Raw genomic sequence first — 14,764 nt, forward strand, 5'->3', positions numbered from 1 at the left:
GTGTTTCCTGACCTGGTCTGAAGGCTCTTGATGCGGCAGAGCATGTCCAGGTGTCCAGCCGAGTACTGCTCGATCACATCCTTCACATCATACGGGCGCAGAGTCTCCTTGAACTTCTTCTTAGCCACGTGAAACTTCATGATCCTGCACAAACACAGAGAATCAAGACAAACGTGGACTCATACTTTTTCTTTAGAGTGTGCTGAGATGACAGGTTTATTAACTCGGGTCTGTGTACATAAGTCTGATGAGATTAACTGAGAGGTATAACTGGGGAATACGCGAGAGAAGAGGACTAAAATATGAAACAGATTTGATGGGATGCAACTCTTAAAACAAACCAGTAGATGGTGGTAGCAGCTTGAAAATCATACACTGGAAATCCTTTTCCATTTTTTTTGTCACAATTAACTTTCTGGGTTAGATTAGGAACATGCAATGAAGACTAAAATGTTTCATAACCTTAACAGTTTTGACATTAAAGCTTCAATTCCACCGACATGTTTCTTCTGACTGGAACTAACCTTAATGTTTTGGAGTGGCCACCCAGAGTCCTGACCTAAATCTGATAGAGCAGCAGTGGGGGGAGCTAGTGATTAGGGTGATGGTAAGGAGGTCTTCCAACCTCAAAGACTTGGAGCTCATCACCAAAGGTAAGTTGTCAAAATACCAGTGGAAACATGCAATAAGATATTCGGCAGTAATAGGAATGGTTTGATTGCCATAATGCTGATAAACATTTTCACAGTGATTATTGAGAAGGTTTATGAACCATTTTGACAAAACATTTTCCAAATAAAATGTAAGGGAACAGATTTTTTTTAAACCCAATGCTTTTTTCTCATTGTTCATGTATCTTTTGAAAGATGAATGTCATCTTCTTGGTTGATAAAAAAAAGTTTAAATCTAAATCTGCCAAGGATGTGAATAATTTTGGGGTTAGCTATATAAATCTCTCCAGAGTTTCTGAGTGGTAACTAATGTTAGTCTTCTGTAAATTTCACAACAGCTAAAAAGTATCGCCTCAAATTCAAAATACTACTTCCATGTGTTTGTTGAAAGGAGGCACTGATGGGTGAACAATATTGACGTAGGAAATAAAATCTATGTTCTTTCTTGATTTAAATTCCCCGTTGGGTTCTGCTTATTTCCAGGTGTCTGTTTGGCTCACAGTTTTAATGGAAACACCCTGAGACAGCGGACCCGCTGCAATAACAGACCCGGCTGGGGACGGGGTGTCCAGTCCTAAACCTGAAACCCTGGGAAAGAGCTGGCTTCTGGCAAACTCTGGAGGAGACCTGCTGAGTGGAAGTTAGATGGTAGAGGTACAGCATCTCTGGATCTGTTTCTCAAAGTTAAGGAGAATCAAAGGACTTCAGTGATGTCGCTTGGAAAAAGACACATTTTCAAAGGTAAAACTTGTAACTTGTTCTCCCAGACAAATAACGGAGATGGAGCCGTCTAAATAAAACATCTCGTAAAGCTTGTTCTATTGCTCTCCGGTGCTTAATTTGACACTAAGTGTTGACTGTGAGCACAGTCTCTAGTGGTCAGTGGTCAACAAGTGCACCCGGATAGTTCTGCAGCTATGCAGTGAGAGTTTCTGTCCTCATCATCCTTTTGCTGTTTGCTTTTTCTTGAACAACTGCGCTAAGAAAATACGTCAGTTATATTTGTATTACCATCAATAACGAGGGGAAGAAATCACATTAAACCTCGTACACTTAATTCAAGTCACAACCCTGAGATGAATCATGACTACAATAATGTAACAGCAAGAACCTAGTATTATTTCAAACCAGAATAGTTATTAAGCTTACATCTGAAAACATAATACAAAAAAACATGAAACAAGTTAAACAACAGTGACAATTTGAACAACAACAAAACAGACTATTAAGCAGAAAATTAGCTCAGACTTTTTAGTCTATATGCCGCTTCACCTGTTTTTTCTTCTATGTTACAACCACAAATGTAAAAGTATCTTATACAGATTTTAGCTGATAGACCAACATAAAAGAGAAAGGGGGTAAAAAAATATACTAAAATATACAGGATGTTTTTTGTTTTTTTACAATTTTGTGTTTCATACATAACTCTATACACTTTTGAATCACAGTTTTGATGTCTTCCCTAGGTATTTGCAATGTAAAAAGTGACAATGATAAGGAAAATCCATTGAATGACAAATGTGAGTTCCAACTTTATAAATAATTTGAAAAACTCTGTGAAAATGCGAAATGAGTGTGAACAGTTCTGCAGGATATGGTATGAACGGGGTTTTCCAACAGTAATGCCAGCAGTTAAATGCAGGTGCTTTGATCATCCTACGGTGGTTTTGAGGAACCTTCAGTAAGGTGAAAGTAGAAGATTAAAAAAAACACCTTTCTCTATCGATGGGTTAAACCTGACCATTCTTTTATGTCCAAAAAAAAAATGACAGAATGTAAAGAAACAGAGGACGAAATGAATCATTCGGTGCCATTTGATGAAACATTTGCTGGCAGGGCGTCTGTACCATCGCGAGAGAGCAGGATCTGATAAAACACACATTTACTCATACATTCATATGAACATTGAACTGCGCCCAGTAAAAGCTTGGATACCAGCAGGTCATTCCTTGGGTAAAGGACGAAACCCTGTGAAATCTATTTCCAAAGGTGTTACTTGATCCTCACAAAGGAATGTGGGTCTTCTTCTAAATGTATAGGTAAACAATTAATTTAGCAAGTCGTGGACACAAAAAAGCTTTATGCAGATAGTAAGACACAACCTTAAATGAAGCTGTCCTCCAGCAAATGTTAGCAGACATTTAGATCCAGATACTAAGAGGACAAGGTCAATCTCTTTCAAGGAGCCTCATTTCAAGCATACTCTTGTGTGTATTTGCAGCTGACCTGACAGCTCTGATGACCGCCTTTAAGGGAGCTGAAAGATCCTCCACAGTCACGTCACAATGGCAACCTTTCTCATCAAAGGAATCATCTGTGGTCATGCCTGTATCCACTGCAAGAGACAGGAGCATTGATTCACCATGAAAAAAATCATTTCCAGTCTTAAAACTAATAAAACACTTTCTTCAATCCCTACAGGAGAAGTACAGGTGTACATACTATTTGGCTTAGGAAGCTTTACAGAATCACTGTAAAGCTTCATCACATAAGTTTCACTTCCTTTGGAGGCTGTTCTGGGATTATACTCAGGTGTTGGTCATTTCTGAGTGTCATTTGAACCCTTAATGGAAATAAGCTTTACTGAAACAAACAACACTGATTTGCCAAAAGGGAAATGTGCTGAAAATCTTTCTTCTCTGTCAGCTCTTTAGTGAGCATGATTTGAGAGAACCGTTAAGATGCTGTATTATGTAATTACTTTCCCCGCATGGTTTTATTTCTACAAACTCTTCCAATAATCCGGGCCGATTTATTTGTAGGTTTCCAGTAACACAGAAAGAAAGAGCTCTGTATCTTTGTGCTGCTGTTTTTTTCTGTTTACACCCAGGAACATTTTTTTATACATTTGTATACTGTCAACTTTGGTTGTTAGAAAGAAATCAGAGTGAGTTTAAACTCGGCTGATGAGAGCTTTACAAACATCCGAATCGGGGAAATGAAGCTACTTACACATGTCCTTACACAGTCATATTCAATAAATTAGAATATCATTGAAAAGTTCATGCATTTCAGTATATAGATGAACACCGATGATGGTTTAAAGCCTTTATTTTTGTTGACTCCCCCCACTTCCACAGCATTTAACATGGGAATATTGCATCACACCAAAAAATGAATAAATAAAGCTGCATCTTGAATGCAGAAATGGTGGATTAATGACAAGTATGTTTAATGTCGCCGTAAAGGTTGTTTGTTTTTGTTTTTTCAAAAGGTAATTTTAATCTTACAAACAAACCTCTAAGAAAATCATATTCTAATTTATTGGTACATGACTGTGCATTCTCATTTGTTGGTTATAAAACGTTTTCTTTTCCTGTTTAGCTAACTTGAGAAGCAGAGGAAGTTTTACTTTGTTTTAGCTGTAAAAGAAGTTGTTGAACCACTGCATAACCAATCCACATAAATGGTATTTTTATGGCAGAACACCTCAAAACCACAATTTTATACAGAAGTATATTTGCTAAACTATACAACTAATTTTGATATAAAGTAAACCAAAGTACTCTAAAGTAAACTAAACTATATGGTTGTATTAACCAATTCTTATATTGAATGATTACAGCACCATTCATGAAAAAATTTGATTGATGGATTCTTCCAAATCAATTACAAGAGTGATTGTTTTATACAATCCACAATCAAAAGCTCCTTGACTTGCAGGTAGAGCGTTGACTCTTTACCAAACAATAGAAATATGTTAATTTTTTTAATAAGAACAGATTTTTTAGCTTTAGCAAACTCTTGGTCAAAGCCTTTATTTCCCTAATCTGAACTTCGGTTTGCACTCAGGAGCACCCTGAGTGCTCCTATAGTTGCACTAAGATAAAGATGCACTTGTTCATGTCACAGTTATTTGGAGCAATGATTTGTTGGTAACAGCAGTGTGCTTAAACTTCCCAAGTTTTAACTCCAAATATCCAATGACTTTGTACTGGTAAAAATCTAATTTGAACAACTTAGCTGTACTTATTGTTCAACTTGGCTGGGATCACAAACCAGAAGACAATCATCTCCAAAATAAAGCAATAAATCAAATTTGAAGCATAACCTGGAGGCCTCCATGCTGCTTATGGGACATATTTTGTCAGAAACGTAGAGCAACATGAACTGTTGTCTGTTATTTAGCAGTGATAAATGTGAACATGTGCTTTCTTCACATATCATTGAAGTGACCCATATGCATTGACAAATCACTGAAACACAGATTTTAATATGTACATAAAGAGTAAGGCATCAGGTCAGTGCTCTTGTAATGATAATTTATGTTACATAACAAATCATGGTTTAATTATTAAACAACAAAACTCTACATAAAGTGTATGTGTATTATATATATATGCAAATCAAGTGAGATGTCCTAAATGAAGAACTTTAAAGAGTATCTAAAACCAAAATTTACTTTTTTTGCAGATAAACTGCATAAATTAAGGGTACTCTCTTTATGTCACTGTGCAAATCTTGACATTTTTGCACAAACTTGTTTAATCCTGCAATATACGGCTTAAAACCGTCTTAGCGCTGACTTCTGTGAGTTGAAACGTGGCTAATGCCGTTAGATTTGGTACATGTCTATGTCACAGCCCTGCCTTCAGGTGTAAAACCATCTCCCTCAGACACATGCCCCTGTAGCGAGTCAGGAGTTGGGATTGTGAGCATTGAGAGCCTTGATGGATAGCGTTTAGCATTTGTTTCTGCTTTGAATGTTAGCCCATGTTAGCAATGACACTGTAATAAGGTAGCAGCTTGACAAAGCCATGATACCAATTATTTTACATCCAAGTAGTATGCAGTCCTTACTATACACACACACATAAATTTCAAAGTAATGGTATCGGTATGGTATCGGTATCGGCCGATACTGCACAGCCAGGTATCGGGTATCGGTATTGGGGTCAAAAAATGGCATCGGCGCAACACTACTGTTAACATCACTTTACCACATACGAAACTGCACCCATTTTGTCCTCCACTGCCTCTGCAGCGTCAGCTTCGGGCATATGCAGAGTTTTCTGGGGGCGGGGTTTGGCTTTTTCATTGGGATGAGTTACACTTTAAATATGTTTTTACCCAGTATGCCAACTTTGGACAGAAATTGATTGGTGACCTGGATCGGCCAGTTTCCATCCTGACCTCCACTAACTGGTGACAGGACATTTGGAAAATCAAGGCAAGTTTATATATATTTAGCACTTTTCAGGAACAAGAAGAAGTGCTGTACATAAAAATGTACATGAAACTCAAAAACCCTATATTTTACTGATTAGGATGCAAATATAGGCTCTCATGCTAATCACAACACCAGGTGTGGAAGTTGGCTGATGGAAGGAGCCTCAAATTTAGTGATTTTCAGTTTCAGCAAAGCATTTCAAATTCAAGACAGAGAAAAAAACAGACATACATAGTAGCTGCTGAAATAAACTGTTTTTGATAGGCTGCTACAGCAGAGAGCTTAACTTTGGGTTGGAGGGGATGGCCCATATTTTTATGTAGTGAGTTATTTATTTGCTTCTTATGGCTGAAAGTAATAAAGTAAAGTTGCTCTGATGGATCCTTTTAAGCTTTTAGTCTCTTTCACAGGTGACGTGATCGTGCCTTTGCTCTTACTATAACTAATCGATGTCTGCTCATGGTAGGATGGCAGCAAGAACTAATTCAAATGGGGTTATTCTAATTTTGAAGGAGATATCACAGTTGTCTTCAATCAATATTGGCAATCCATTGATGGAAAACTGGCAACAAGTTTTGAACCAATGCTTCTCTGATTTCAAATCAGCAGTCTTGTTCACCAAGTTCCTTAATATTTTAACAATAAAATATTTCAAAATGGAAATACATCACTTAAAGTTCAAAATCGTTTCAGTGATGTCACAGAGTCTAGTGCTTTATTGAAAATTTAAAGCACATTGTTGTGTTGCTGCTGTAGGAAAAAAGAATCCAGGTCAGTATAAATTTGCTTGGTGCCGTGCTCACCATCTGGAACAGCAGTGCGGTTCTGACTCTTCAGCCTCAGCGATGGCCTAAAGCGTGTCCGATCATTGAAGCTCCAGCTTTTCTGCACTTTGGCGGGGCTCCCGCCCAACAGCTCACTACTGCCCACCACCTCGTTGCCAGGGGAACAGCGTTGGCGGTCATTGATGGATGTCTGCCTATTCTTCATGCTCTGACCTCGAGGACTCGCCATCCGGACTCGCTCCTTAAAGCTTAGCTTTTGACTGAGGAGACGGATGGAAAAAAAAGAGGAGAAAGCAGGTGAGCTGATACATTGAGAGAGTTAAGCGACGGAAAGATGGAGGTGACTGAAAAGTGTATGGAGATAAGAAAAGATAGAAACAATGGATGCAGTCAACAACAATTTCTCCTCCGACAATAGTGAAAAAGGTTTAGACCACAGACAAAGAGCAGAGTTGTCATCTATTGCCTCTGAATAAACCCCATCAATCCAACTGACTGGCCCAAAATGCTACAGCACAGCCCAACTGGCCGCCAAGCCACCAAAAAAGAAATTAAAACCCCTCATCGCTGGATCCTGAGGTGCTGTAAAGCAATTCCACTCAATCAGCTGATAATGTGGTCATCTATTCTTTTCTCAAAACAGACCTAATGAGATTTTTAAAGGTGATATGTAAAGCACGGTGACGTTAATACATCACCACCACATTCAATTTGAGTCCAAATGACACAATATTTAGAGAAGCTTGTTAAAACCTCACTATGATTTACTTGTATGCATTTTTTTTCTCTTCAAAACTTGGTTCTATCCACTGATTGTTTTGCCAAAAAAATAAAGGAGCTCTAAATCAAACAAATTACATGGCTACATTTTTTTCTCTCTTTTTCTATTAATGTTGTGTTGAAATTATATTACAAATACCAATGTTCAATTATTGCTGCCAGTCTTTTTTTTTTTCCCATCACTCAGTTAATGTTTCACCACTCAAAATAAAAAGCACATAGCATCAGCAGCTTTTGAAACAGAACTATTTTTTTTCCACATTAGGTTCACATATTTAGTAATTTGGAAGAGTGTGAATGCAAAACATGAGTCATACCGCACTTAATGAATAGAGGCCAGCATGCAATGCAGCAGACCATAAACAAAGAGATATGCACATATCCAGGACCAGTTCTGCAGCTGTGGCTAGAAGAAACACTGATCATTAGCACCCATGTTGTTATTTGGGGGTTCTAATGATTCCTTCCAGCTGTCTTTTCCAGAGTGGAATGATTGTGAAACATACAATAGTTGGGATTTAAAATAAGAAGACCTGTTAGCCTAAGTTAACTGAAACAGTATGCAAACTGTCAAGCATGATGGTGGAGGCATCATGCTGTGGAGTTGTTTCATTGCCAGTGCCACTATTAAAATGCATACTGGAATAAGTAAGGACTAGATATTCTACCTTCTCCCCTTGTGCTAGATGAACTGGAGTGTTGATCTGCTCTGTAAGGATCAGAGCTGGTGATCCCCCTTCTTGGAACCGGCCCCTCTGCCTATTTAGTGTGATCAGCGTTCTCACAGCTGAGAACACCAGTGTGCTTCTCCCGCTTCCAGCCCACAACCTCCCTCTCACCAGCTTTACTCCACAACACAGCTATAACCTGCTTCTGCATCTGTCACAGTGCCTTCTAATCCCGTCACACCACAGTCAAGGCTGGGAGAAGGTGGCATCCAGTTTCACATATGCAGCAGTGACTCCAGCAGCTCCACCACGTCAACATCATCGCCCATCACATGCATTTTGGATCCACCCGGGGGAGCACCTAAGGAATTATTCTTTTAAGATTAAGTTGCTGCAAGACCATGCTCCTCTTCATCCTCCTCCAGGCTTCATGGGAAATTGGTAGAGCTGGAGGGAGATTATGAAGTGGCATCAGATGCTTATAACCAGGGGCTGCCTTCTCCGCTCACACCACAGCCGCCGGGGGTCACCTACATGCCTTAGACTCATCCAGTGAGGGTCAGCCGGACTCAGACTTCAACTTTAGTTATAGATGGACAGTTGCATGTCGCAGAAAGTCCAAGCACCTGCTCAGTGTCACCTTTGAGCTTCAAGACCAGCCCATCATCTTCTACACCTCCAGTCCACATTCATGAGTTCACAGAAGAGGGAGTCCAGGTGGACTGAACAGGGTGTGCAAAAGAACCCACTTTATGTCTATGTTCTAGAGTTCATAGAGGAGGAGTGCAGGTGGTGCCACCTCCAGTCCATGTTCCTGAGTTCACAAAGGAGAGTCTAAGCGAACCCAACTCCAATTCACATTCCTGAGTGCAGAGAGGAGGGAGTCCACATAGGCCTGGCTCCTGTCCAGGTTCCAGAGTTCTCCAATGAGGACGTCCAGGTGGACATACCTTCTGTCCAGTTGCTGGAGAGTTTCAACAAGGGGATTCAGGTGGGAGCCCCTTCTGTCCCAGAGGTTTGGTGAGAACTTTCTGCAGGTTAAGCACCCAGGGCCTCAACATAACTCCAAGTGCCCAGAGCTCCACCATGATTTCAAGCTTCCTAAGCTTCTGCATGTGTTCCCCTTTCCAGAGCTTCTGTGTGGATTTAAGTCTGTGATGTCAGAGCACACCAGATGCCAAGCTCCGGGTCATGTCTGATGCCAGGCTCTGCCCAGAGACCAACTCTGCTAAGGTCAAGCAAGGAGTCAGCCCTACCAAGCAGTGACAGTTCTTCATGGTAAATGGACTGAACTTATATAGCTCTTTTCCAGTCTGACCACCTAAAGCGCTGTACACTATAGCCACATTCACCCAATTGCTCTCACTAACGCACACACATTCATTCACCGAGACACAGCTCGGTAGGCAAATTGGGGTTAAGTGCCATCGACATGTGGCAAGGAGAAGCTGGGATCGATTCTGATTGCCAGACGACTACTCAACCCATGAAGCCACAGTCACCTCTGCCTTTGCTTGAGGCGTCATCAGCCTCCAAAGTTCCTGCACCTGCCCTACTGGCCTCCAGGATCCCTGTGCCTGTGCCGCCAGCCTCAAAGGTTCTTGGACCTGCACTACCAGGCTCCTGACCCCCGTGTCTACCTGGGATGACCACTGGATCACCCACCTAAACTCTCTGTCCACCTTGGATAACATCCAGGTTGCCCAGCTGAACTCTGCTTTTTTGTTTTTTTGTATTGTGCCCTCCTTCCAAGCCTCCCTCCGAGTTGATTTTTGTTTTTAGTTTTTATGTGTCTGGAATCCGCCCTTAATTAGGGGTTACTGTTATTTTTCTGGCCCGGCTGTGCGCTCCCTCACTGTCTTCCTGCGCCTTGTTATCTTTGTACTCTGGTGCACCTGTTATCCTCCTCCTACAGCAGCACAATTAGGCTGATATCATTCACATGTTAACCTGAATACTGGGTTTTCACAGCCTCATGTTTCCAGATGATTGAAAACCATAGAAGTTCAGCGTTTCTTGCCTACCTAGCCAAGTTCTTGATCTAGTTTCTTGTTTTCTGGATTTTCTCATCTTGCCTTGTTGTCATCAAACATCTCTAATCGGCTCTCTATTATCTGGACATGACCTGGACTGTTTTCACAACCCTGTTCCTTAGACCTGGTAAACTGTCAGCCTTCATCTGCCTGTTTGGGTATGAACCTAAGCCAGACTCACAGATCTATCTTCATTCTCTGCTGAACTTTATTATTAATAAATCTTTTAAACTCACACTGTCTCTGGCTTGATTATTGAGTTTTCCAATTTAATAGGACATTACAATCCTGTATACCTTAGTTGTAATAAGAAGTTATTTGGAATATGGTTGTATATTTACTATTTACAATAAGACTGTCCATTCTTTTCCTGTGAAATCAACAAGACTGTTTTTCTCCACTGAATACCTTGTGTTTTTCAGGCTATTCTCTGTAAACCCAAAAGATGGTTGTGCCTGAAATTCCCAGTAGATCAGCAGTTTCTGAAATACTGTCAAATATTACATTACGTTTTACAAATATTATAAGTATTGCTATTGTCATCCTGTCTGGCAATGGCAATCATGTCCCATTCAAAGTCAGTTAAATCCCCTTTCTGCCCCATTCTACAGATTGGTTTTACTCAAGTTGTCTTCACCACGGGTCATTTCGAAAATATTAAAATGTGTTCTGATGGGGGTCATTTGAAAGATTAAAAGTTCCTTTTAAATTTATGAAACCTTTAGGCAGATATAACACAGACTTTTCATTAAGCCTACATTTATGGATGAAAATATTTTTTTATAGGTCTGATGTGATATCCCAACCTTAAAAGTCCTGTTTCGATTAGCTGTAAGCATAAAATCCTTATAATTAACAGAAAAAGACCTATATAACATCTTGCAGTAAGTAAATTGAGATATTGAGATAAATGAATGTTTCAATAATGTTTGCATGTATTGAATATGATGGTGTATAGATGGCAAAAACATAATTTTTAATCTGTCTAAAAAAATACACAATAAATTCAAACTTGTGCAACCAATTCTTGTTTCTATATAACTGTTTGTTTAATAACCATTCCACTATGGAAAAAAGAATAGCACAAATAAAAAATTGAAAACACACTAAACAGATTGACATTCATGGCATGATGGGCGTATGTCAACATCATAACTGCATGATGAACGCCTTGCATCAACTAAACTACCTCACTATCTCAGTTTCAACAGATTAATAGCAATAAGATTTCTCAAATCGCTAAAACTGAAAAGAAGGGAAGCTGCAGTAAACCAGAATGCATGCTGTAACAATAGTGAGCTGAAGTGATCGTGGATTTACACATAATTGATCATTACAGTTAAGAAACAGCATCCAGCTCCATGAATTGCTTCATTTTATTACAACAAGGTAACAGCTGCATTAAGATGCTCAGAGGTGAACTTATAGTTGCTCATGCAGAAATTATGAAGAAATGGATGGGGCTTCCAAATTCTGAACAATGGTTTCCAGCATTGGGTTGCTCTCACTTCTTTATATTTTGCTTACCACGAGCCAGATGTTCATGTAACTCTTAAAAGGGGTCTTCTTTTACCACTTTTTGAAAGTCTTTCAGGTCTGTTTGTTCAAGAATGCCTGTGTGCACATTCACAGCAGCCTCACTAGGTCAAAGAAAACTACATTTGGAAATTTTATGTAGGGATTTTTTCTGTTTTTGTTGTAGTTTTTTGTGCCGATTGTGCAACCTTCAATGATGTAAGGACACTGATCTACAACTTATTTTGTAGGAGACGTTGCCTGACTTACTGCTAAAGAGGCAGCCAGCTGACCAAGCTAACACATCTGTTCTAATTGTAACGTGAGCTTTGTTGTCTCAACCCATCAACTAGAGTCCAATATGGGTCTCTGTTGACATTTAAGTGCAGCATAGATTTTTGGCACAATATTTAGGTAATCGTCGATTTGTATAAAAGCAGTCCCTAAACTGTATCCCACTTGTCCAATAAGTTAAAAAAATGTGGTGACAAAAATGAACACTGAAACCAGACAACCCTGAAGAACTCGTACATCCCCCAAAATAGTACCTGAATCAGCAATAGCTGCAAGGGAAGTTAGGGGAGAGAACTGAGAGGGGTGAAGGAGTTAACTCACTTAGCAATATTTCTCCTAGTTTACATATGAATATTTTTCTGTGTGTTGAGAGAAGACATCCATATATTTGCACTGGAACAAGCACTCAGTTGGAAGCATTAAAAACCTCAGAGGTGTTAATGAAACAATTGCTGCTCTGGCTCCCATTGGCCAGAGCAGCAATTGGTTGCTATGGTCACTGAACGCAAACTGAGAGACACTGTTTACCAAAGAGTTACGCGATTCTCTTAAGCAAATCCTCCTGCTGTTTGAGAACTGACAGATACAGTAAGTGCTGTTCCTCTTCCAACTGCTCTTTGATCACTTAATATCTTAACGAAGACTCGTCTTCATCAAAATCTTCCAAACAGAGAGAAGGTACAGCTGTCCTGTCTATTGTCAGGTCGTTGTTTATTTGCTTTCCTATTTCCTAAAAGACATGACTTGTCAGATACAAAATATCCTTTGCAGAGGGTTTATGGGCTCCGACACTTCAATTGTCCTCCAATTGTCCGCTTTCCTTTATGAACACACAATGCAACATTTGCTGCTTGGCCAGGCAGAAGTAACACTGTGAAAGACCTTCAAAAATCCTGGACAACTTTTGATTAAGACCACGATTAAACGATTACAAAAAAAACTCTGGCTCTATTAAAAGAAAGTAGGTGAGAGCTGTTTTGAAGCTTTTGCACCGTGCTGTTAATGACAAAAGGTGTGCATGTTAATTAAAATGTACATAAAATAAAGGGGAATTTAGATTTTGACTTTAAAGCTTTATTATTGCTGTGAAATCAGCTTTTAAGTTTTAAATTATAAAAGGATGAGAAGAATCATTCTGCGATGTCCTAAAACATCTGGTTTCGATGTAATTCCCCTTTAATTTGCAACTTAGAAGCAAGGTCTCGTCTACATTCAGCAAGCAGCAGGCAGAAGAAGCCGTCTCAGGCACAACCTTTTAGAGGTTAAGAGGGACCAAGGGGGTTTTCATGAGGAAGGTTGGTTTTATTTGTTCTCCTTCATGCTATTAGTCAGTCGTTCACAGATGGGATACTTGGCTGAGGCCGGGGCAGAGAAGATGCTACTGTAAGTACCTCCTATATTTCCGAGAACACTTTCTGAAGAGTCCCCCATTAGTTGCCCCTTTACTAAAGGAGAGACAGAATAAAAAAAGAGAAGGGAGAGGAAAGGGGTAAAGAGGAAGAGGTGAAGAGGAACTGAGGTGAACAGGGTCAAAGTCTTTAGTTTCAGGACTGACTCACGCAACACCCACATAAGGGCAGAGGACACGTTTCAAAGAGGAAAGGATAAACAGGGCAGAGGCATACCCACCTGAGCTCAGCCTCTCATGTTGGGATGAAATACATGAAATATGTGCTTTCCTGACATAGAATTCAGCCAAAGCTGTTTGGACTTTTCTTTTACTTTTTAAAAGTAAAAAAAAAGTTTATATCCCAGGTGTGCTCTGTTTTTTTTTTGTTTTTTTGTTTTTTGTTTTTTAAACACAGCAGCTGCTCAATCTACAGTTCAGCACGGTTTTTTATTTATGTGGTTGACCTCACATAAAGTAGTGGATAGTTGTGAAGTGGAAAGAAAATCTATGTGTTTTTTTTTTAAATAATGTGACACACTGGTTTTCAGTCCTCTTTCCTCTAATCCCTCTGCCTTCAGAAGGGAGCTGATTAGTACATTAGAATCCAATTGTGTTACATGTATTCTCAGTTTAAGTCCAGCTTTCTGTAAAGGCCTCAGAGGTTGGTCAGTTGGTGGAGATACAGTATCATGAAGACCAAGGAACACAGCAGACAGATCACTGGTAACGTGATAAAGAATGAATGAATAATTCATTTCAGACAATCTATCAAAAATATTACATTTAACACATCCAAACATTATGTATAAATAATGTTTTATTCATCATTAGTTATATTGTGTGTATAATGTAGCGACTGTGTCTGAAAAGGCGTATGAAGAAGTTAACATTTATATTTAGAGGAGGAGCTAAGAGGTCCAAATCAACATGGGAGGAGCTGAACAGCTCTACAGCTCAGGTGGGATAATCTCTCAATAGCTGTTAGTTGAACTCCACTACTCTCAGCCTTATGAATGAATGTCAAGGTGAAAGTCATTGTTTTATCATTTGCGGTTTGCCACAAGTTATACTGCAGACACAGCAAAGACGTAGAAGAAGCTGCTATGGTCACAGGAGGGAAAAATATTAATTTCTTTGGCTTACATGCAAAAGGTTAGATTTGGTAGAAAAGGAACACATCCTGGTACATAATCCTGACTGCTTTTCTTTAACAAGGAGGGAGAAACTTTTCAAAGTGAAGGGAAATAAAAACCTGCTGAGGACTTGACACTGGAGTCAAGTTGTCCTTCCAACAGGAGCCTAGATAAACAACCAGAGCCACTTTAGAACGATAGTTTAAAGTCAGAATTTCGCTCCAAATCATGCACTATTGCTTTATTTGACTGTTGCATTAGATCCCCAATAAAATGAATCAAAGTTTGTGGCAAAACGTGAAGGAAATATTTGTCATATCTTGCA

At 39.5% G+C, this 14,764-nt stretch overlaps 1 protein-coding gene across 11 annotated transcripts in view; it reads right to left on the minus strand.

The window, feature by feature from the left end:
* Positions 1-14,764, minus strand: part of kcnq5a (potassium voltage-gated channel, KQT-like subfamily, member 5a) — a 147,152-nt gene that overhangs the window by 10,298 nt on the left and 122,090 nt on the right. For 6 of the 11 annotated variants that reach the window (XM_036126614.1, XM_036126612.1, XM_036126613.1 and 3 more), the window contains exons 10-13: positions 13,308-13,361; positions 6,645-6,886; positions 2,898-3,006; positions 13-144 (exon numbers count right to left, since the gene is read on the minus strand). In XM_036126614.1, coding sequence (XP_035982507.1) covers positions 13-144; positions 2,898-3,006; positions 6,645-6,886; positions 13,308-13,361 — 537 coding nt within the window. The remainder of the gene's footprint in view (positions 1-12; positions 145-2,897; positions 3,007-6,644; positions 6,887-13,307; positions 13,362-14,764) is intronic. The other 5 variants (XM_036126620.1, XM_036126615.1, XM_036126617.1 and 2 more) reach the window with 1 other exon arrangement.

The sequence above is a fragment of the Fundulus heteroclitus genome, chromosome 22, assembly GCF_011125445.2.
Source record: "Fundulus heteroclitus isolate FHET01 chromosome 22, MU-UCD_Fhet_4.1, whole genome shotgun sequence".
Classification (NCBI taxonomy): Eukaryota; Metazoa; Chordata; class Actinopteri; order Cyprinodontiformes; family Fundulidae; genus Fundulus; species Fundulus heteroclitus.